At 35.6% G+C, this 25278-nt stretch overlaps 1 protein-coding gene across 1 annotated transcript in view; it reads left to right on the forward strand.

Annotated features, from left to right (window-relative positions):
* The window catches only part of ostm1 (osteoclastogenesis associated transmembrane protein 1), a 42226-nt gene extending 19878 nt beyond the window's left edge, over positions 1-22348 (forward strand). The window contains exons 4-6 of the mRNA XM_028797623.2: positions 1017-1130; positions 8211-8376; positions 21173-22348. Of these exons, the coding sequence (XP_028653456.1) occupies positions 1017-1130; positions 8211-8376; positions 21173-21228 (336 nt within the window). The 3' untranslated portion in view covers positions 21229-22348. The remainder of the gene's footprint in view (positions 1-1016; positions 1131-8210; positions 8377-21172) is intronic.
* Positions 22349-25278: the final 2930 nt, after the last annotated feature.

Raw genomic sequence — 25278 nt, forward strand, 5'->3', positions numbered from 1 at the left:
GACATTTGTGTGGCTCAGCTATTGTATAATGTACCAAATGGCATATTTGATTGTTTAAAACTAATCATCCATCCATCCATTTTCCAACCCGCTGAATCCGAACACAGGGTCACGGGGGTCTGCTGGAGCCAATCCCAGCCAACACAGGGCACAAGGCAGGAAACAACCCCGGGCAGGGTGCCAACCCACCGCAGTAAAACTAATCATTAAACACTAAATTTGTGATGTTCATTGGTTGTTTGAAGCCAAAGTAGTTTTCGTTAGAATTTACCAGGTGGTCCTTCACTGACCACGTTGCAGCAGTTTTTCATTAATGCCAGTTCACTTTGTACAACATCCACAAGATGAGACTATATCTGATGGTTGAGTATGCAGTACAACTCTTGGTCCAGGTATTGGTTTTGACATGTTTGAACTACTACAACTTTAAAGGAGTACCTGGAAGTGCTTAAAGTGCATTTATAAGTTCTTATGAATGTTGTATTCCAAGCCTAGTGCATAATGCCAATTTAATGAATCTGTCAATAGATTTGTTTATACTTAATATGACAAAAATATATCTCTTTTTTGGATATTTGTGTTTTTAAGTGTACTCTTGGAAAGTTTTATTTCCATAAGTTTGAATGGTTAAATGCAGTGGTTTCTCTGAATTATTGTACTGTATGTTATATTCTGTGCTTCTAAAAAAGTAAAGTATGTATTATATATACAGAGGCACGATTGAAAGACTAAATAATACAGGATGGGGAATAACATGTACCTTGATTTGTCCTTTTAATGAGTATAATGTTCTGTTAACCTGCATAGAATAAGTTCATAGTTGCTTGTAACTTTCTAATTCTCTTTTTACTTGTTTTGAGCATTGATACGGTGCACATATTAAGTTTTCTATTCATTGTCTTTACTAAAAATTGGAAGTATTTTTTACATTATCCTTTTACAACATACTGCAATAAAGTCCTGAATTTTATTGATAGTCATTTTCCCATGCTTTGTTTTTTTTTTTTTTTTTTTAGCCAGGCAATTATTGTGATGTTTGTAAGCAATGCAAAGAAAATTACAGCCATCTGAATGAAGTATACAACAAGATGGGTAAAAATTCCAGTCTTTGCATAGACATTGAAGATATGGTGAGTAGTACTATTAAATATAAGTATCTTTTCATTTAATATATGTGTGACTCTTGTAGTGGCGAGCCATAGTAGCTACAGGTTTTTGTTTCTCTGTTTAAGCGATTTATATGGTATAATTATACATCTGGCCTCTGCAGTTTCAAGAGTTTTTAGTAATGTGTGTGTTTATCTTTGGATGAAGCTTTTAAAGGTACTTTTTGTTACAGCTTTTAGTGTTCATACGGTGGATTCAGAAAGTATTCTGACCCCTTTACGTTTCTACATATGTTATTGTGTTGTAGATTTAATTTTAATCTAGCTGTGCTGCCCATCTAAGATGGGTTGGAATCTAAGTAATCGACTTCAGCGTCAGTGTTTATTTGTAATACATCATCTATTAGAATGTATTTTGTAATGCATGTGGTAATAAAATGCATTGCATTTATCATTCCAAAAGATGGAACATCATAAATATGTGTAGTAATGAAATGTATTACAACAAGTGTTTGTGATGTGCCATCTTTTGGAATGACAAATGTAATGCATATGTCTGTGTTGTATTTGGTATAGGATTCGCAAAAGCGGCGTTAACAATTCTGAAGCACCATCTGTTGGAATGCATTTTATTAATACATATCTTTGTTGTGCCATCTTTTGGAATGGTAGAGACACTGCAACCTGACGGACATATATATATATATATTACAGACACTTGTATACATCAACCTTAATAAAAGGTTAAAAAAAAAAAAAAAGGCAAATGTCCTATCAATCTATACTCGGTAACCAATAATGACAACTTGAAAAATGTTTTCAGAAATGTTTGCAGACTTATTAAAAATAAAAAACAAATTTATTCATATAAATATTCAGACTATGAATTCAATACTTTTGTAGAAGCCCCTTTGGCAGGAGTTACATCTTGAAGTCGTCTTGGGTAAGTCTCAAAAGCTTTGCACATCTGGATTTTGTCAGTTTGTCCGATTTTTCCTGGCAGCTCGAGCTCTTCTCAAGCTCCGTTAGATTGGATGGGAAGTGTCTGTAAACTGCCATGTTCAGGGCTATCCACAAATATTGTATGGGGTTTAAAGGAATACTCCACCCAAAAATGATTTTTTGTATTTAATTGTACCCCATGAAGTTTGTGGTGATGGCAGAGAAACATTTTTTTCTCATGTTTTCATATAGAATAGAGAGAAAAAAGTTTATTATTATATTCTGTAATAAAATCCAGTAGTGACCAGTGCTATACAATGGCAAATACAGTAATCCCTCCTCCATCGCGGGGGTTGCGTTCCAGAGCCACCCGCGAAATAAGAAAATCCGTGAAGTAGAAACCATATGTTTATATGGTTATTTTTATATTGTCATGCTTGGGTCACAGATTTGCGCAGAAACACAGGAGGTTGTAGAGAGACAGGAACGTTATTCAAACACTGCAAACAAACATTTGTCTCTTTTTCAAAAGTTTAAACTGTGCTCCATGACAAGACAGAGATGACAGTTCTGTCTCACAATTAAAAGAATGCAAACATATCTTCCTCTTCAAAGGAAACAGTCAGTAAAGCAAACAAATCAATACGGTTGTTTGGCTCTTAAGTATGCGAAGCACCGCCGGTACAAAGCTGTTGAAGGCGGCAGCTCACACCCCAAAGTCAAAAATCAATACGTGCTCTTTGAGCTTTTAAGTATGCGAAGCACCGTGCAGCATACTTAAAAGTTGCACACAGAAGGTAGCAACGTGAAGATAATCTTTCAGCATTTTTAGACGAGCGTCCATATCGTCTAGGTGTGCGAACAGCCCCCCTGCTCACACCCCCTACGTCAGGATCACAGATAGTCAGCGCAAGAGAGAGAGAAAGAAAAGTAAGCTGGGTAGCTTCTCAGCCATCTGCCAATAGCGTCCCTTGTATGAAATCAACTGGGCAAACCAACTGAGGATGCATGTACCAGAAATTAAAAGACCCATTGTCCGCAGAAATCTGCGAACCAGCAAAAAATCCGCGATATATATTTAAATATGCTTACATATAAAATCCGCGATAGAGTGAAGCCGCGAAAGGCGAAGCGCGATGTAGCGAGGGATCACTGTAAAGTATAAAAAAATGATATAGTCAGTTGAAAAAAGAAAATGAAAATCTCCCGTTATTCATGTTGCATAATCCACATGTCAATTATCCAGTCGTATGCACATACATGTGTGCATGGTGTGTGCTTTTTTTTTTTTTTTTTTTTTTTTCCGCTAAAATATTGGTAAATGTACAGTATACTTGTAGAATGATCAGCACACATCATACACTGGAAACCTAAAGCCATATTTAATATACATACACACACACACACATTATCATCAAATAATAATGATGATAATAGAGAATTCAAAACAGTTTGTAAGTTTGTGCTAATGACATAACTTTAGCTACCACGGATTATTATTGCCGGTGGTTGAGTGCATATGCGAGTTCTGATTGTATATTTGCTTACTTCAAGGTGGCAAGTAGCCGCTCTTCAGGGCTAACACTGACTCACATATTGGTTGACCGGAGTGTTATATGGTGCTGTTCTTTTTTGCATTTCTTCATAGATTACACACATGCTGTGCAGTTAGAAGGTGAATCCAGTAGCGGTGGTGATGTTTTCTCTGCCTACGTTGCCGTATCAGGAGGATTTTTAACATAATGAGGTCAATGTTCAGGTTTAGTAAAGCCAACTGATCATAATTTTGTGTATCCAACAAAGGAGGAACCTCGAACCCCACAGGTTACAAACACTCTGGACTGCCTAATAATTGCCGCCCACCAAAAACTACAATCTAGGCTGCAGGTTAGTGTTTACCTGAGGAAAATGAATGTGAATGAAACATCATATTGAAGTCAATTAAGTGCCACTACAAAACACAACTTAAATGAGTGGGTAGCTCAGAGCCAAGACAGGGCCTTAAGTTAATATTTTGCAATTGTACCTAATTTGTTAATTTTAAATTAATATTTTCATTGTGTACATTTTGTTAAGCTCACTTGTGTATGATTTTAGTTATCTATTACAGTTGTTCTTGACTAGAGCACAGGGTCACACAACTGCACAGCAGACATCAAAGGCAGCGCTCTGTGTACTTTCTTCAAAATGTGCTTTAGAAGAAACTTAACTAAACTTTCTTAAACTGAAGGCTATAAACAGACTATTTGGATTTTTTTTAGCACGAAAATCTACTAAAGAAATTTACTTGGATTGTTTAGTGAATTTACATTTACTGTAGTTTCACTCATTTTTATTTGACAGACTAACTGCTGCCAATTTGTCGCTTCATTGAGATCTGCAATCATCATTTCTTTAAAATGTTTATGGTGGGCTGACTCCCTTTAAACCTGGCTCTGAAAAGTACATTTAGAGACACATAAAACAAATAAGAAAGAATGCTCAAAGATAACTTTCAAGAAAATCAGCAGTAGATATCCCCTTGGTTAAGGCTGTCTTCCAACTATGAAAAGGACATTTCAGCAGAAAAATAAGGACTTTGTAAGACGTCTTTCCTTATGATAACACAATTTGCTTTTATTTTCTCATTTGGTTTTATAGAAACACCCTGTGGTTTTGACAGTAGTTTGTGGTAATCTCAAAGAAAAATTATTCTGTTCACTGGTAAACTAATAATATTCTCAAACCTGCTTAATCCAGTTCAGAGGAGCAGGCAGCAAGAGCCCATCCTGTCAGCACTGGGTGCAATACAGGAAAAAGAAACTGGTACCCTTTCCATACATCACAGGCTGCACACACACATACTCACACTTGCACTGGGATCATTTAACCAAACCTGTACGGCTTTGAGAATGTAGGAGAATAACTGGAGTACCCAGAAGAATAGCACAGGGAATCATGGCAGAACATGCAGACTCCTTGCAGAAAATTAGGTTGTGGATTTTAGCGTAGTATACTAGATCTGTAAAGTGGCAGTACTAATCATTGTGCACTACTGTGCCACCTAAGCTAAGAATATGTTCACTATGTTTCAATTATATATCTCATATTTCTTAAAATAACTACATTCACACTTAAGAGCCATATGACTGCTCAGCTGTCTTAAAGCTACAGAAAATTATAATCTAACAGGAATAACACTATAGTATTGATGACAAAAATAAACAAAATAGAGTATTCTAAGAAAAAAATATAACATTCTGCAGATTGTTTTGTATTACTCTGCTGATGCAATTTTTCTATGATAAGTCTGGCTTTTTTGGCTAAGTATGAGAGGAAATCTCTACATGCAAGATAAAAATTTAATGTTAAAGCAGCAGAAATAAAAAATTATTTTAAAGACTTGATGATACCTTTATCTACTGAAACATTTATAAACTACTGTAAACATCATAAAGAATAAGTTATGACAATGAAAAATGACTGAAATATTAATATGAAAGTGCTTTTTAAAACTGTGGGTTTTCAAAAATAAGTTTCAAGCCATGCACTTTGCCATTATGGGTTATTGAATATAGATTGTTGAGAAAAAGTAGCAAAGTTTGTGCATTTAAAATTAAAACTACAACACGTTAAAACGCAACATGTGAAGGGGCCTAAATACTTTCTGAATCCATTGTCTTTAGTTTGTCTGTTGTGATTTTTTTTCTTTTTCTTTTCATTAATTTTATCCCATTTGTTCTTAAGGACCCAGATTTATATTTCTTGTTTTATCTAGCATCCAGCTACCAATGAATTGCAAACATGTTCTTTAAAGATAGAAAACCAGCTATGTATTACTTGCTCAGTTGTGTTCATCTAACCAATCAGCTATGTATTATTTGCTGCTGTTCTTCCAACCAATCAAACAACGAAGTTTTATTTGATTGCAAACCATCAGTTGTTTTGTCCATTCATACATTTTTCTAAACTTTTTTTATCCATAATAATTTTGAAGGTGGTGGATTCTTTTTGTGCAGCCCTTGGCAGAAGGCACAAACCTGCTTTAGATGGAATGTTGATCTCTCACACAGACCCACACACTCAAGCCAGGCCAATTGTAGAGTTGCCAGTTAACTTAACATGCATATTTTTGGAATGTAGGGGGAAACCCGGACTATGTGGAGGAGCTTGCATGAATATAAGAAGAATACACAACCGCCACCAAAAAAAGAAATTGAGCATAAATTAAGTATAAGAGAGAACAAAACAAAATGTTTATTGCCTTCTATGCCCTCAAAACATAGACTTTTTGTCTCAGGTGATGTAACCTTTCTACTATACAATTATCCTACTATTGTACTTCCTTCTTTTTTCCTTCACATACACACAGATGTCTTTACTTCAGCACTAGACTGATGATTTCTCCCTTGATGCAATTCTAAACCTCGTTCTTGGATCACTACTTAGGTTTGTGATTGCTGTAGAGTTAGATTTCAGGCAGACTCTCTAGTGCCCTTGCACCCTCCAATGTACCCATTAAAATGCTTGTTCTGTCTAAAAGAGTGTACAGTGGCCCATATTGGCCGAGGTATTCTGGACTGTGTTTCAGAGCAGCGTTGTCTGTCCTCTATTGTATAACTGTAACCCATTACAGTTTCTTAGCTTACAATTGCCACTAGTAAGCTCCTTTCTATGTTGGTATGTTGGTGTATATCCCCATCTCCAGTGTGGATTTCCCTCCCTTACTTTGGTCCTTATCTCTGACTAGTGTGACACTGGTTCAACCATTAATTCTGGAAACAAATCACAGCATAGATACGGTCAGTATATAACATGTAATTCTGGCACTTTGCACAAAGTGAGTAAAGTACCTATTCCTGTCTGTAAGGTACTTTACATTTACACCTTTCAAATAGATCGTTGACCTTGAAGATGTATTTGCATTTCTCCTATTTATAATACTTTCAAATGGATTCTCCTCTTATAATTTTTGAAGTGACATTTCATTTGCATAAAAAGTATACTTTTTTAAATTCTGAGAAATGACTTACTACAAATATGTATTGACATGGGCTGATCTTGTGCATAATATACAATAGACATTGACTAATTTATCCAATTATGTTATTACATGTTTTATAAACTATTGTACAATTAAATTATATGGGAAATGGAGGAATAGATGGAACTTTTTCATTTCTTGTTTGGAGTGCAGCCTCCACAGAGAAGTCAAGAATGCTATTGAAAACCATTGTCCTTTATAAAATCCAAAATGACATTCTTCTATTATGCTGTTGCTATAGAGTTGCTCTTTCAAATTGTTCTCTTGTATTGATTTACAAATTGCATACCTTTTCCCCTTCATCACCCTAGGATTAGATTTCATCCTGACAAGGCAATTTGTTATCTTTTAAAGCCAAACTCCTATAATGCTGAAATCCTATCAGAGATGTGGGAGAAACGGCACTTATGAGGGGTCATTCAAGATATAAGCTTAAATTGAGAAACAAATTTTGGCTTTGCAGTTTTAATTACTGGGTATCTGCCTGATAATGACAGGCTTCTTATTGTGAAGTAAAAGAAAAATTGAAGTCTTACTTAGCACTGTTTTTAATGGTAGAAGAATATTACATCAAGAGGAATGATGCAAACAACCTGAATGATTTGACTGATAATGTATAATGTTTTGTAAAAGTTAGTATGGCTAATGCCTGTTTTGCTTCACAGTATTCTTGTCTTAACAATTCAAAGTGTAAATTAAATGTATTTTTTTTGTCTGCAAAGTGATTTTTTTTTTTGTCATAACAATTGGCATGTAATTTCTGTTTTCCAAAACCTGTAATCTGTTTTCATGTCTGTGTTTGTGTTTTCCCAGAAAACAAATTAGACGCAGTTCTATTGTATTCCTATTTGTCAGACTTTACTTACTTTGCATCTGCCAAATCTTGAATTAAGGATGTGTATGCAGTTACATATTACAGGAGTTACAGAAAAAAAATTAAATAAAAATTTCCTGGTAACTCTTTTTAATGTGGCTTCCTTAAAAATGGTAAAAATGAAAATGTATTAGATTTTAATTTTGCATAGTGCTTTTTTTATACGCAAGAGCTGTGACTAATTGCTTTCAACATACAACATTAAACTACACTAAATGCTACTGGAAGCAGTGATGTCATTACCTGTTGCATTTAATGTTTTCAGATGAATATGACCCGCAAAATGTGGAGCAAGACCTTTAATTGTTCATTCTCTCGACTGGAGGCAGTCCCTGTCATTGCAGTATCCAGCTTCATGCTTTTTCTTCCCATCATCTTCTACTTGAGCAGCTTCCTTCACTCGGAACAAAAGAAACGCAAACTAATACTCCGTGAGTAACCAGCTTACTGCCTCCATGCAAAATCCTGCTAGTTAACACAAAAGTCATTGTATAACTACTTATTCAAAATAAGCCTCCACTTTTCACTGTCATCCTTTTGTATTGTCCAAGTAAGGTAGTGAAATGATTATGAAAATTGTTTTATCGTTGTAAACAGTTCAAGTAGTTTGAGTAGAGCTGTGATATGACGTTAACAAAAATTAATGAAATTATCTCATACTGTTGTATTTTCTTCATTTTTACCTTGAAATGATGGTTTATGTTTAAGTGTTGTCAACAGATTTATCAAATATCTCAGATTCAGGAGCACTATATAAATGTGTTCGTTCCAAATTATTTTTTAATTATTATTTTGCCCATATTCATTGAGCACACTAGTAGAATAAAGATGTCCTTTTTTTTTTTTTAATAATCGGATCTTCATTGTGCATGTAGGCCGAATGTGGTTGGATGAAGCAAATTGTTTTTTTTTGTTTGCTTTTTTATTAGGAATGTAATTTCAGGTTTTCTCCTCTTTCCTATAGAATAAGTGAAATAAAATACTGGTAGAATTAAACATTACACCTAAAACATGCTAACTGCATAATTATTTAATGTGGCTTAGCCTGTTTTATATTTAACCCCACTTGTGACAAAGCAACCAGGAATAATGCAGATGAATTTCATGTTGATGATTGGTGATCATTTGTGCTTTCAATTTTATGTTGCACTTTCAGAATCTTGTAATCCTTAAGTTCTTGTCCTTCAGGTAGCTTTACTGCAGTGTATGCCGAGGTCACAGTTTTGATGCCCGATAAATTAAGCCCACAAGCTAACCCTACCTAAAATGAGTAAAGAAACAAACGTCTTCGGAGAGCTTCTTTGAAAAAGGGGAAATACATAATGATGAGACAGAAAAGACTCTTAAGATTGGCAACAAAAAGAAAGCTACATTTAATAGAAAATACAGTTCTACTTAAATTCCTGGTTTATCACGGCAGGCGATTCACATGCTCCAAACCCACTCTGTATAATATGTGGCAACTGGCTGTTCAGTGAGGCCATGAAGCCTTCAAAACTGCTTCACCACATAGAGACCAAGCACCCTGCATTAAAAGACAAGACTCTTTGTTATGCTTTATTATATACGCGTGATTGGCGGTCAAAGGAAAATTGTCTTACATGAAAGTTGTCTGCTAGTTTTATTGTTCTGTATTTCTGCTTAATTTTTGTTACTTTATTTTTATAATTGCAGCTTAGTCTGGCACCTGTAATTTAGTCATAAAACTGGAAATGTACTAAATGCACAGTATGTATCTTACATTTTTAGTGGTTGACCATGACCTGATTCAATTAAGCAATTTTGCTTTAAATTTTTACTACACTTTTGTTGCTTCTAATCATTGCATTTTTCTACAGTCACATACTTCCCTCGTATCCATATTTTAAATTTGCAGAAGGACATATAAAAAGTCTTAATTTTGAAATATAATTTTACTGACATGCCTGTTTCTAGCATTTGGAGAGCCAAATGCAATTCTTGAAAGCAAATTTTTTTTGGCCGTTGTACAGGTAGTTTTGAATGCTTATGTAAAAAATTGATCTAAGTTCTAGCAAGAACAGCTAATTTAGCAATCCATATCTTGTCACACTTAAATTGTTTATAAAAATGCTTTTTTGATGGCCATTGCTCAAAGAAGACATTTCAGTGACTTTGCATTAGAGCACCTTTGGCAGGGACGTAAGTGAGGGTGTCATTGTTCAGCTTACAAATGTTTCACTGGAAATCCATCCATCTATTTGTCTTTTTAAGAAAAAAATGAAGTACTTTTCTAACCAGTAGTCATTTCTGCAAGACCAGAATGTAGTGAGGAGATAAACTTTTTTTTAGATTCTAATGCCAATACAGAGTTGTGATTTGTTGTGATTTGTAGTGATTTTAATTAACTTTTAAATGATTAATAACCTAGATGCATACTGTATAATGCACTGTTAAAAAAAGGTGCACAGTTAGTTGCCTGTGCAATGTTTTTAAACTTCTAGCCAAGTGAAACATTTAGATCGTCATTCAGCTTCTTCAGTGAAGTAATACATTGTTTATGTGTAAACAGTTTAAATAAACCTGCCACTTTAATATATACATTTTCAAGTTTGTTCTTTTATGCATATAATTAAATTCCAAATAGTAAGTAGTGCTAAAAGGTAATGTAAGTGAAAAAATTGCTGCTTACATCCACCTACTCCTTGGTGGAAACGAAGGGGAAGTCAACAAGTAAGACTTTAGCCTGATACTATCCATACACCACATGGCTATGTTCCCTAATGATCCTGAAAGCCAGCTAGAAACAGCAGGGTTTTAAATATGAACATAAGCAAAGAAACTAGAAAGTATTGTCTGGAATTCCATTGCGTATATTATAGTATGTTATATAGCTGTGAAACTGCTCTGCTTCGAGTAACTAATGATTTAATTCTGGTAGCAGATGCTGGACAAACAAGTATTTTAATTCTTTTAGATTTTAGTGTAGAATTTGATGCTGTCATGCGTGATATTCTAATGTCCACAATGGTGAACATTCTGTGTATCTCTGGCATTGCCTTCAAGTGATTTAAATCCTATCTTACTTTAAGGCAAAAGTTTGTTAATCTTGGCAACAGCAGGGCTGGCTCAGAGCTAGTCACACCAGGAGTTCCTCAAGATTCTGTCCTCGGCCCTCTGCTGTTGTGTATCTACATACTTTCCCTTTGCCATATTGTTCATAGCTTTGTGACCAAAATCATGTTAATTGCCACTAAAGCTCAGCTTAAAGAAATTAGCTCTTCTTCAATCACTCTTGGTGATGTCATCGTACCTCTTTTTTTCTGCTACAAATCTTGGTGCCATGTTTGATTCCTCCCTTTCTTATTCTATTCAAATAGATCACAATAAGAACCCTTCTTACTGACCCTTCCATAACATATCTTGTGTTTGCTCAGTGCTGTCCTTATCCATGCTTTTATTATATCCCTCATCAACTTCTGTAACTCCCTACTGGAAGGTGTTCCTACTGATTTTTTATCATTGCTCCAGTTTGTTCAAAACTCTGCTGCATGAGTCCTTACTCAGACCCACAACACTACCTTCACTGACTCCTTGTGTCATACAGGATTGAATATAAAATTGTCTTAATAACCTACAAAGCCATAAATGGCCTTGCCCTGAAGTACATAATTAACCTCTTCCATCTCTATACTTCCCTCCACCCACGAAGGTCCACCAATTCTGGCAATTTCATTGTGTCCAAAACTAAACTGTGCTCTATAGGTCACAGAGCCTTCAGCTCCACTGCACCCATACTTTGGGATGATCTCACTAATTTAATGAGATCAGCTGACTCAATTCATTCTTTCAAAAAACAACTAAAAACTTATTTGTTCAGGAAGGCATTCAACTTACCCTGACATGCTGACCCTTCTTTCAGCTTACCCTTTTTTTCCGGATGCTCAGGATGACTTGTGTCTATATTATGACTGCACCTAATGACTGACTGTTTTTATTATTAATTAATCTACCAATTATTTTTCGATTAGTTGTCTAATCTAGTGACTAACTTAACAATCAATATATTATACCATTATACCATTAAATATATAGTAATTAAACATCAAAAAGCAAACATTAAACACTTTTAACATTAGAATGTCATCACTGTGTTGTGTAAAAGTGCAAAAAGGAATGCTAATTCAAAATCTTTCTGTATAAATCAAAATAAAGCCAGTTAAGGAATAAAGGTTTTATAACAAAGGTAGAGCAGATAGAATCAGATATGACAAATCAGATCTGCTTAGCAGCTCAACATAAGTGCTGAAACTCAAGTTCAAGTAACAATGATGTTTATTTGAATATGAATTTAATAACACAAAATGTGATCTGTTTAACAGTGCAACAGTGCAAAGGATGGTTTAGTTAACACTTAAACACATACAACTATCAATGCAAGTAATACTTTGCATTATATAACAAACTAGGACAGTCTGAATTAGATCAACGTACAAACGGAGTCTCTTTTCTGTGTCTGTATGTGACACAAAGCTATCCTGAGCCATGGAGACAGCAAGGGTTAAGTTATGCATTACAGTGGGGAAATGTAAGCATGCTCTGTAGTCAGACTGTAACACACTGGATTTCCAATTTGAATCTTGTGACTGCACACAGGATGAGTGACTGTGTCATACTTGCCTGAAGAAGGTCAGATCTCTTTTTCCTTTTGCTTGAAATGCAAGAACTTGCACTTTATCTTACACTTTTAGGCAGGGGTGGCACGAAAAACAGAAATTCAGTACTAATTCGGTACTAAAGTTATGAAAACTTAACAGCGCCAGGTTTTTTTTTTTAATACAGTATCAGAACCAAGAAAGATGATACTACACTCATGTGTGACTGTAAGTAGACAAATTACTCCTGGAGGCACAATAACACATGATGAAAAACTAAGTAAAAATTACTTATTAAAATGTCTGTTGATGATAAAAAAATAGTAGAGGAGTGTGCAAGTGCAGCAATCATACTTGTTACTTAAAAAAAAAAAAAAATCCACACACAGGCTCAAGTTATTGACACTTTTTTCCTCTTATGATATTAATTCAGAAACAGATTTGTGCATGTTTTGAGAGTGAAATAATGAAAATGACACTGATCAATTGAGGTGTAATCATTTAACTTTTTTTGTCACGCAATTGTAAGAGCGCAAATAACAGTTGTAGCAAGAAACATCAATGCGAGATTAAACTGAAGTGGCTGTTTGTCTCGTCTGTACTAGCAATGACGTGAGTTGCTGCATTAGTTAATATCAAAATTACAGTCATTACAGTCAACTTCCAGTTGAGCGAACACTGGCGAGACTGGTTGCCGCTGCATGCCAGTAACTTTTTAACGTTTTTACAATTAGTTAATGCACTGAGCAACTGCTCTCATTTGGCAGGCTTATTCTTTATGCATTATTTTTCAGTTATTTCTAGCTTGACTGGTGATCATGTTGACACTTCTGTGCATGGACTAATTTCAGCCCAACCCTGTTTTGAGACTTACCCATTTTTTTTCTGTGGATGTCTGGGTTGCCTGTGTCCTCGCCTGCAGTGTGGACTGGTGGGCTATTTGTTTGGTTCGTGTTAGTTTGATCTCTCCTGTTGCTCGCTATCCAGCCTGCAATGGGCCTACTCCAGTACTTGTCTCCAGTGAATGACTTTGCTGCTTTTCTTACACACCTATCTACTGTCTAACCAAACAAAATACTGCTGGGGGATTTTAATGTACACATGGATAATATTGATGTCCCTCTTACTAGAGACTTTACATCCTGCCTTGACAGTTTTGGATTTCAGCAGCATAGTGATGTTCCCACTCCTTCTAAAGGACATATATTGGACTTGATCTGCTGCTCTGGACTTACCTCCCTTGATTGTACAGCAGATGAACTCCCCATAACTGATCATTTTCTCCTCTCATTCAATGTTAAACTTACAAGACAGGGAAACTTCGTAATTGAAAGAGTGTTTTTCTGTAATATTAATAATATTAATTCGGATTTTGTTTCCTCTAGTATTGATTCCCTCATGGACATTCATAATCTGTCCACTTCTAAAGAACTACTCTCGCACTATAACACTGGACTCTATGGTATTTTTAACTCCCTCGCTCTGTTAAAAACTAGATTAGTTTCTTTCTCTTTTTCTGCCCCCTGGTTTATGCCTGAACTTAGGCTATTGAAAGCCAAAGGCCGGCAACTTGAACAGTTGTATAAAAAAACTGGACTCTTTGTTCACAAGGAGATGCATAAAACCATATAGTATATTACAATGTTTATATTGCTCAAATCAAATCTAACTATTACACTCATATAATTTCTTCCAGTAAAGGTAACACTAAGTCGCAGTTTTCACTGCTTAATAATATCACACAACCCCAGATTTTTTACCATCTCCCCTTTATTGAGCTGCTTTTTGTAATTACCTTATGTCCTTTTTTTAATGAAAAAATCCACGGGATACACCCGTATCTGTGTACAGATTCCTCTAGTACTTCATTTGAATTTCATCCACCTACTCACTCATTTTCCTCCTTGCAGCTTCCTACTTTCTTAGAAATCTCAGATCTTATCTGTAAGTCTAAGCCATCCACTTGTCAGTTGGATCCCCTTCCCACAGTTCTGGTTATAGCTTGCCTCCCTTCTCTGGCCCCGCTTATATCTGCTATAATTCATTCCTCTCTCAATACTGGGACTGTTCTTTCATCTTTCAAAACTGCTCCAAAAACCCCAGTACTGAAAAAACCTGGTGCCGATCCTATTGATTTCAGTAATTTTCGTGCTATTTCTAACCTACCCTTCATCTCCAAAATTCTCGAAAAAATAGTAGCTATTCAACTTCATTCCCATTTATCTCAAAATAATCTGTATGAACAGTTCCAGTCTGGTTTTCGCTCCCTCCATAGTACAGAAACAGCATCAAAATTACTAACGACCTCCTTATAGCAGCTGATTCTGGTTTAATCACTATTCTCGTCCTCCTTGATCTGAGTGCAGCCTTAGACACCATTTGTCACACCACTCTTCTCAATAGATTATCTTCGATTGGCATTACCCATATTCCACTAGATTGGTTCAGATTTTATCTCTTAGGCCGCACTCAGTTCATTCATCTTAAAACTTTTATATCCCAACCCTACGCTGTTACTTCAGGTGTGCCCCAGGGCTCTGTCCTGGGGCCCCTCCTCTTTATTATTTACCTCCTTCCCTTCGGCAATATCTTTTGTAAATATAACATTACTTTTCACTGTTACACTGATGACACCCAGCTCTACCTCACTAGCAAACCTACTTTTTCCTTCCCATCTTCCTCGCTTATTGACTGCATAACAGAAATTAAATCCTGGTTTTCCTCACATTTTCTTAAACAGTGATAAAACGGAGGTTCTGTTCATTGGTACAAAATCAACATTATCCAAAACTGATCATTTTTCATTTGTTATTGATAATTCCTATGTTTCCACTTCACCACAGGTCAAGAGTCTGGGTATCATCCTTGACAGTACTCTTTTCAGTCCCACATCAATAACATCTCCTGACTGCATATTTACACCTGTATAACATTAATCATATCCATCCCTCCCTCACTCCCCATACCACTGCTGTCCCTGTTCATGGTCTTGTCACTTCTCGCCTGGATTATTGCAGTTCCCTCTTGCAAATCCCTCTATAAGCTTCAACTGGTCCAGAATTCTGCTGCCCATATTATTACTAGAACCCCCTCTATTCACCATGTCAGTCCTGTCTTGCAGCAGCTTCACTGGCTTCCAGTTAAGTTCTGCATTGATTTAAAAATTCTCCTGTTAACATTTAAGGCTATCCACAACCTTGCCCCTTCATATCTGTCCTTCATGTTGCCATTCCCTCCCGCACCCTTAGATCCTCTTCCTCCATCCACTTGACTGTCGCCTTTGTCCGTCTTACCACCATGGGGAGCAGAGTATTCAGTTGATCTGCTCCGCAGCTCTGGAACTCACTACTGTCCAAGGTTAGAAATATTGATTCTTTTTCACTTTTCAAATCTAAACTTAAAACTTATCTGTTTAAGACTGCTTTCTCTCTTTGATTACAGTTGCTCTGTCTGATTTGTATTTTTAAGATTTAAAATTGGGACAAATGTTTATATATAAAAAAAGAACAGATTTGGAATATTAAAACACCATGAGTTTCTGAGATTTGAATTAATGTGACACTATGATGAAATCTCCCAAAGACTATAAACTCTTCATTTGTTACACTGGAGAAATCTCCTCCTCTGTGACACATTAAAAATCCATGCCCTGCATTGTATTTTGATATTTATGAATGCCAATACTTGTTTATTTAAATTATAGTTGAGTAAATACTTGATTGATATAGCTGCCACACAGAACACATTAAATTTGATATTCCAGCTCTCTGCACATTTAGAATCCATAAATTTTATACTTTATATCATTTTCACAATTAAATGTGTTAAAGCATGTATGTTACATTTTACAGATAAATTGTTAACAGTATTATTTAAATGAAGTTAATAATTACACGTGTGGGCGGCATAGTGAAGGAGCGGTAGCACTGCTGCCTCGCAGGGGGTCGCGTCCCTGGTGTTTCCTGCCTAGAGTTTGCATGTTTTCCTGGTGGGTTTCCACAGTGTGCTCTGGTTTCCTTCCAAGGACATGCAGGTTTGGGGCTTTGGTGATGTTACAGTGACGCTAGTGTGTGTATGAGCTTGTATTCACCTTGCAATGAGCTGATGCCCTGTACAGGGATTGTTTTTGCCTCCCACCAGAAACTTGTTAGAATGGGTGTGTCCCTGAATTGATGAATGTAATCATTAAACATCCATTCTTTTCAGAGATATTGTGACAAGGTGTCCTGGGAGTTTAGTGGATGTTTTGGGCAATTCACAACACAGCAAAGCCAACCGTTGTTTTCTCACCATGATGCCACTGCCACCCGGTGGAATCCTCCATATTTACATAAAGTACATGCGCAAGTATAAACAGTACACCGCTTGCATAGCAGTATCGTCCACAGTTGCATGCATCTCGTCGCATGCAGTATAAATCAGTCCTATGTATGCCTCTATGGCAATTCTTGTCCAGGCATCTGTGGCGAATGTGATTTTTGAATTTGATTCCATGCTTTTGAATGCTGCTTTCATACTCTCTAGAGTATCCAGATATTTTTTTCCATCAAACTTGTAAAATTGTGCCCTAAGAGTATTGTGTTCCCTAGGTGAAATGTGTTGATCATCAAATGGAAACCCTCACCCTCCACAGTAGCAAGGGGCTTTTTTCCTTATTAATCATCTGAAGGATGCTGTTTTGAGAACTCGGCAGCCATCTGTGGTGCGCACATAGTATTTCTTCTTCGGAAAAAATCAACTGTACTGCTTTGCCTTGTCCTTTAAAAAGAACATATAAATCATATTATATTAGTGGCATATTTTAGTTTCTGTGCCACCTCTGTTACTGGAGTCATAGAATATATATACTGTATATATATGATTATATATTGATAGTTGCTAACTAACTAACATTAAGTAAGGGAATAACGTATTGTAAAACTTGCAATAATCAGTCGCTGAAGATACATATCCATTCATTAATTTTTGATTATTTTTGGCAAATTACAAACTTCCTCCAAGAAATAAATTGTCCTGTTACTTGGCACTTGCCTAGCTACTGCATTGTTGCCTGGATGACCAGTCCTTTATTATATCCAGTGTTGAGGAAAATAACTAACTGTAGGATGCATCGAGACACCAATCAGAACTGACAAAAGTAACTAGAGCTTACAGCACTGAATTGGTAGTGTCTGTTAAAAAAAAAAAAAAATCTCCAGAATAGTTCCATCTTAGATGTTCCTGTATTGCTGTTGTGCTGCTATGATATGCCATTTCACATTTACAAAGTGTACATGAACACCGTATTATTTGGCTTTTGTATAGTAGTATTCCTATAAATTAGAGGTGCAAAGGCCTGTAGAAGAACTAGGTGCTGCCATCTTGCCCTCTTGAAAAATGGTGAAAATGTGATGCGTGAAAAACATGCCGCACAAACCAACGCATTTACATACCTGCCCATGTTGATTATGTTGCTGCTCTGTGACAACACTAGTCTATATCACAAATGATGTTGCTTGTTTCATGATATCTAAGATTTTTTGTATTTTTATTCTGGTTTATTGTCTCTTATTCTATTTGTGTTTATTCTGTTTTCAAAGCTTTGTATTTATCTTTACTTAGTGTTTCATGTAGATGTTTTTGGATTAAATGTTATATATGCCCTATTGTTCATTCTGAGTTTGTGTAGCGCTTTGAGCATGCCATACGTTCTATATGTAGTATCTTAATTATTAAGAGCAAGTGCCTAATTGATGTAGGCTGACTGTTTGTGGAGCTCAATTAAAGGAAAAAAATATGACTAATTTTAAAAAGTCATAAACTGCATTGACAAATATGTTTTAAAAGAGACTGAGAAACTGTGACATGGTGAAAAAACACAAACATATACCTAAGGAGGAAAAACAAGAAACTAAGTTGTTATGCTCCAACAGTTAGACACTGCTACAGTGCGAGTAAAACACATTTTGCAAAACTTTCAAAAAGTAAATTGATATACAACTAGAGCAAAAAGGGACTTGTCATGTATTTTATGGACATATCTGCTGTTTTTCTTCAATCCTAGTGCAGTGGTGGCACAGCATGTTTTTCTTAATCCTAAATAAATGCCCTTTGTTTAAGCTAAAATGAAAACATTTGTTACATTATATTTTTTAAAATGTGTACCAAACACAATGGCACCATTTTGAACAACTAATAATTTTAAAAAGTGCCATGATTTGATATACAGAAATTTCTGGAAAGTACAATGTGTGTAAGATATGTTTTGTCATTGGTTTTCATTGTTTGGGGGCCATGGCTGAAGCTTAAGCTTATTGAAGTAATGGTTTGGGGGTGATGACACAGACCCTAAGCAAGTATTTTTATTTATTTTTATTTGTCAAAAAGGGAAGTATGATTTTTCTGTATTCATATTTCAGCAAGAATCACTGTCATGGTTCTGACTTTATTTACAGTATATGTTATATACAGTGTATTACACAATTCTTTGTAATAAATATTCCTTATATAAAGTTTATATAAATATTCTTTTCTATAAAGTTTTCACCGCCTTGGAATTTTATATTTTTTATTATACAACACTGAATCACAGTTGATTTTGGGTGTACTCACATTGGCATTTTGTTCCGTGCACTTGGGAGGCAGGCAAAGGGCTTAACCTAGGGCAGAAAACAGGAATTAATGAAGTGCACAAACCTTTCTCTCCCTCTTCTGCAGATCACCTGAACAGAAACTCACATAAAGCTCCTTAGGTTCCTGCACTTTCTTCCTAGCCACGTCTCCTTCTGACCTCACGTCAGCCCTAACCCTCACAGACCTGCCTCTTCCTCCCCTGCAACTATAAAAGCCCAGCATCTTCCCTTCCTATCCTGTCCCTATCTGGACGCTGTCTCAGACAGTTCTCTGGAGCTAATTTTTTTTTGTTTGTAGTGTGTACAATATACAGGGTGGACCCCAACTCTTTTCCTGTCTTTTACCCCCCCTCAAAGTCAAGTTCATTTGACTAGTATGATCGTTCTGTGCCGGGCCAACTGTACAGTGCCCTGCCCTGACCCACTTGGAAGAGGTGAGCCCGGTTCAGTAGCATTAGGGAAAAGCATGCCAGAGCACTGAAAACAGACATGATGTCAATGATGCGACAAGTCAGGTAGTGCAATTCTCATTTTGTTCAATACCATTTGAGTTAAAAACAGGATTGTGAATGTGAATTGTAGTTGGCAAGAAAAGCTTCAAATTCCTCCTTTAACATCATTTGTCACTGTAAGAATCATTACACAGCACTGCACACTTAACAAATCTGTTTGAGGGCAGAGCATTATCCCACTCTACACGACTCCAAAACACTGCAAAGTAAGTATAAAATAAGGGTGGGGAGAGATGGGATGATTGGCTAGGGGCAATCGCACTTGGTTACAGTATGTAACAAACATGCCTTATGTGAGTACACCCTTAATCTACACCAATTGGATCTTCCACATACAGGTGCATTTATAGCACAACCAATGTAAAACCCCTTGACTCCAGGCAGATGATCTCCATTTAACTAATTAAGTGATGACCTTAAGCCAGTTGGCTGCACCAGTAATTATATAGGTGTGTCGTAATAAAGGAGGTAAATACTTATCCAATCGGCTTTTTTGTGTTTTATGTTTTGATTTAATTTAGACTATTTCACAGGGTTCTGTTTTAATTTTTAAAATGTTCTGTTAAGTGTTAGAAAAGCCACATTAAATCCATTGTGATTCAATGTTTAACAATAAAATTTCCAAGTGGGTGAATACATTTTACAGGCATTGTGTAATTGCATATATACACACACATTGTGTAATCCTTTTTCAACACTCACTTTTCATTCAAGGAATAAAATCTTTTTTATGCATTTATGAGCAACTGCCAAACAATTGTATTAATTAATGCTCAGTTTATTTGTTTTTGTTGTTTTTTTATAATTATTTTGCCGTTGTGGTATATATTTTGAAAACGCATGCATATTTTGAAATGCTATGCAGCAGAGCGAAACAGTGATTATTAATACTATTACTCCAGAGTTCTATGTACAGATCTAGCCCAGGCACTGTCTATGTGAAGCTTGTACATTTTTTGCCCTTATCACTGTGGAGGTTTTTACTTCTACATGCATATGACATGCAAGCTGCATGTTGACGCATTGTGAATGTTTGAGTGTACCCCGTGATCAACACATGCCACCTCCATGACCGTTTCTGTCTCCAGGCCCCCAGCATTGCTGAATTAGAATAAGCCGAATTAAGAATGTTATTATGCAATTTACTTATAATATTATTTGTCATTGTTCCTGTGATACATTAGAGCTAGGTAGTTTAATTATTGATGATGGATTGTAAAATCATCTGTTAGTCATTTATATTTTTATTTGTATATTTGTTTTTTTAATTAGTTTGGGTTTATAAAAGGAACTTGCATACAGTTTGTAATATTAAAAAACAATCCCTTTGAACTGTTTTTAATTTAGTTTATTTTATTGTCTAATATAGTCTATAACAGACTATGCCATTTTTAAAGCATTTTAATATATATATATATATATATATATATATATATATTTACACACACACACTTTTTAACAGTCATGTTCTTCATTCTTCTCTCCTTCTAGCTAAACGTGCTGCATCAAGTAGTAATCTGATGAATATTCAAGAGAAGAAGAGCTGAGCACAATCTCCATTGATGGGACAAGACGAGCTAAACTACATGAAGCATATTTGAAGGGGTTACTTATGGAAGAAACAGGTTTTTGGCTTCCTAGTCTGTGAAGAGCTGAGAAAGCAGGAAACTGGGCTAGATGGGAAGTAAATGAAATGCCTTTTTATGTACTGAACAAGCTGAAAATTGATTCTGTACTGATGAGAAAGCAAGAAACATGAGCCCATTCATGTTATTTTGTATTGATTTATATTAGCAGTTTTTTGGTTTGGTTTTATCCCATAAAATTAAGTAATCTTGGCAAAGTAAAGAAAGTGTGAAGTGTGTAAGAAGTAATGGGTCTTAGAAGACTAAAACACAACTTATTCTTAAAAAATACTATGAAATGACACCAATAAAATCTTTTTTTAAATGTATTTTTCAGTTCTTCATTAATCAAGTTATTTTCCAGTTATGGAAACTACAATTCTGTGTCTTTTTTTTTATTTAAGATTATGTTTATTTAAATCATTACATATGTATACAGATATTTAAAAACTTAATTATTGCTTCACTTGTTTTTACTTATATATTGCTGTTCAGTATTTAAATTAAAGTTAGTAGATTTTAATTTTTAAGTTGGTGTAAAAGGCGCATTGCAATAAGTGTCCCCTTTATAATGTTTTCTTATGTAAGTACACACATTTGTTTTATGGTCTCTGTAGTGTTTTTTTTTCTTTCTCCTTGAGCATGGAAAAGGCACTATATAAAGAAAATGTATTATTATTAGTTTATAAAGTTGTTAATTTAACACATAATAATTGATCAAACATTAAGTAATAGCATAATTTACATCCCCACCCCTTCTAGAAAGTTATGAGACTGCATAGCTTAATATCTATGAGTAACAACTACATACTGTATTAAGTTTCTAAATGGTTAACAGAGGCTAAGCATACTCACATAAGGAGACCTTTAATAAATTCCTGCCAAATTCTAAACAAGCTTTGGTCAGTTCTTGAGATGAAAATCTTAAATTTGTTTAAAATTCAAAGAGAATAGGACATCCATTATCCCAGTGGTCCCCAACCTTTTTGACAGCAAGGACCACTTTATTAGATGCAAATTTTTCCACGGACCGGTTGGGGGTGTGTGTGTGTGGGGGGGTGGGGGTTTGCAGTTTTGTACACAATTTACATAACATTTCTATTATTAAGTTATTAAGCAGTTCGCATACGTTTGCAACCTGAGATTTTTCTTCTTTTTTTGCATATAACAGACATATGCTTTACATTTGCCATTCCAACAGATTGCACATCACAAACATTAACAGTGCTATCTTTTTTTTCGTGTCTGCCGTTTCTATAGGAGGGTGACAATGAGTTAAATTCCAATGGATGTTTTTCAAATGTTGACAAGCAATAAGCAAAAGGTCTCACTGAAAACCACAGAAAATAAAAAACAGCAAAAAAAAAAAAAAACAGTACGAGGAAAGTTCGAAGAAAGAGATTTTTTTTTTTTTACTTTGTTTCTGTTTGGGGATTGTTGTGCAAATGTGCACAACTGAGCTGCGACCACAGATCTAACTGCTCTGTGGAAGATTCATTCAAGCATTTCAAAGTCACTTCGTTGTAATGAAAGCATCTGCTGAATGTACTTTGTAGTAATGCGCTTTCTATAGACTCGTGTCATATGGGGAAACTGTCGGGACCATAAAAATACATTGTTGTAATACTCTCTCACCTCTGTCTCTCTCCTATCTCTGCGCCGCTGCAAAGCCCCGCCCGCCAAGCGTTCTGAAAAGTCTGAGTGAGTCTCCGTTGCCGGCAGTTCTCTCGCGGCCCGGTAGTGGGCTGCGGACTGGGGGTTGGGGACCCCTGCTTTATCCCACTACGTTATAGCGGTTGGATTAGTAAATTTACAAATAAATATAAGTTGGTGAGCAAGAAATGTAATATAAAATGTGTCAACAGATGTTACACAATATTATCCCATCTGGAAATTCTCCAAATATGGCTGTAAAAAGATCAGGAGTAATAGTGTTTCCTGCCGTGTCTGACAGATAGGCAAAAGATTTTTTTCCTCACTATGGTCATAGTATGGGACAATCCCAAATCATATATATGGTGTTTAAAATATTGTACTCCAAGAATTTCTCACATTTTTCATATGTTTGTAGCATTTAAGACAAAATAATTGCTCGTCATTAACAGATTTTATTGATTTATTAATCCTTTTAAATTTTTTTGTTGGCATTGCAGTTTTTATAATATGGTACGGTATTCTCCGGTGATGCGCAGTATTGGTTTAGTTTTTATTTTTTTTAAACTGATGCAGGTTTTAATCTTTTTGTTTATTGGTTGAAGAGTTCGCTGCAACCTTTGAATCCTGTAACATTTATAATATTCACTAGAAATTATATTTGGGTTTATTTATAACTGTTAGAACCGTTAATTGTTAACAGTTAATATGTCTACTGTGAAAATGGTTTAGTGGAGCTTATTTAATTCTTACATGTCTGATCTATGCACCTTTCAGATTGAGAAGTGTCTTGGTCAGACAAAGCTGTTGACCAACTCTTTTTCAAGGTAAAAAGTCTACTGTGGTCTATAGCTTCTATAATGCTTGTTATTTGTGAATATAGAAAGAATAAGAAAAGTGTTGCCCATTTTTATTTTTAATATTTTACATCATTAGATTCCCTGAGAAACAAATTGTAATTTCAATTATGTAGCCAGCGAGGTTCTGATATCCCAGAACAGATAGTTTTGTTTTTTTTTTCTTTAATGAATAAATAATTTGAATGTTAATTTATCCAGTGATTTATTTAGGATGTTTACAAACGCATTTATAAGGTAGCACCTTGGTAACCCTGTAACTAGCATTTACTGTTTTGGTGAAAAATATCAGTTGATTTGAAACTGATAACCACTTTGCTTGAATTGGAAGCAGTTGAGATCTGACACCATAGGTGTACTGTTTAATATAGACTGTTTTTACCTTAATATATTCTTAATGTTCTTTTGTATGTTTTTTTTTTTTTCTTCTATCTATACAGGAGAGTGATGTCTAAAATAAAATTATTTTATATATATTTGTTTGTCGTCTTGTCTTTCTAATGTTATTCTGAATGTGTGACTTTGTAAGGGTGGAGAGGGGCTTTTTTCAGGAACAAATTAGACTGTGGCAAATGAATTGGTGCTATTAAGACCAGGGGGGTATTTTCCGTACGTCGCTTAAATCATCCGAGATTAGATGCCTCATCTTGGATGAGTTAATGCCGGTGAAACTCATCTGGGATAAGTCAGTTTTTCAAACGCAGCCGCGTAGCAGATTAGTCTAGCGGGATCTAATCATCTGAGATGAATGCGCGCGCCCGCACTGAGTGAAAAGCCCATATATATTGAGTCTAGAAAACATGATCAGCAAGTCTTTGATAGGCTGCAACAAAATGACGAAAGAACGGGCGCATTTTTTTTAACACAAGCTGTGTGTGTGTGGGTGTGGGTGTTTAGTTAATTAATTACTCGAAAGGATTTCAAGATTTAATATGCACAAGGGGTAACACTGCAAAAGCAGCCCAAACCAGAAAAGACGGCTGGCAAAACGTGGCCAACAAATTAAACGTGTGTGCATTGTACTTATTGAAAGCAGTGTTTCATTTCCTATGTGTCAGATTAATTATTATTTAATACGTCATAATTCCAGATCAAACGTGAGCACAAGGAGAACACAGGAACAGGTTAAAGTGAAGTACAAGAATATACTTCAAACTGGTAAATATTGGTATATAACTATTTAAAGAATTGATGACATAGAGAATCATATACTGTATAATGTAAAGAACATTAATTTTAAAGCTAATAAGAAGGCAGACAAGCAAAAAACAGGTGGAGGTCCACGCGGTCCAGACCTAACCCCTGCAGAAGAGCTGGCTCTCCAGCAAAATGCCCATCGCCCTGTTTCTGAGGGCATTCCACGGGGAAGCTCCTCCTCAGAACCAATGGCAGGATGCAGTGGTCACTTCATTTCAGGTAAAGGATGGTCATTGCATATATTTGTCCTCCATGTGTGCTATAG

This window comes from Erpetoichthys calabaricus, chromosome 3, assembly GCF_900747795.2.
Source record: "Erpetoichthys calabaricus chromosome 3, fErpCal1.3, whole genome shotgun sequence".
Taxonomy (NCBI): domain Eukaryota; kingdom Metazoa; phylum Chordata; class Cladistia; order Polypteriformes; family Polypteridae; genus Erpetoichthys; species Erpetoichthys calabaricus.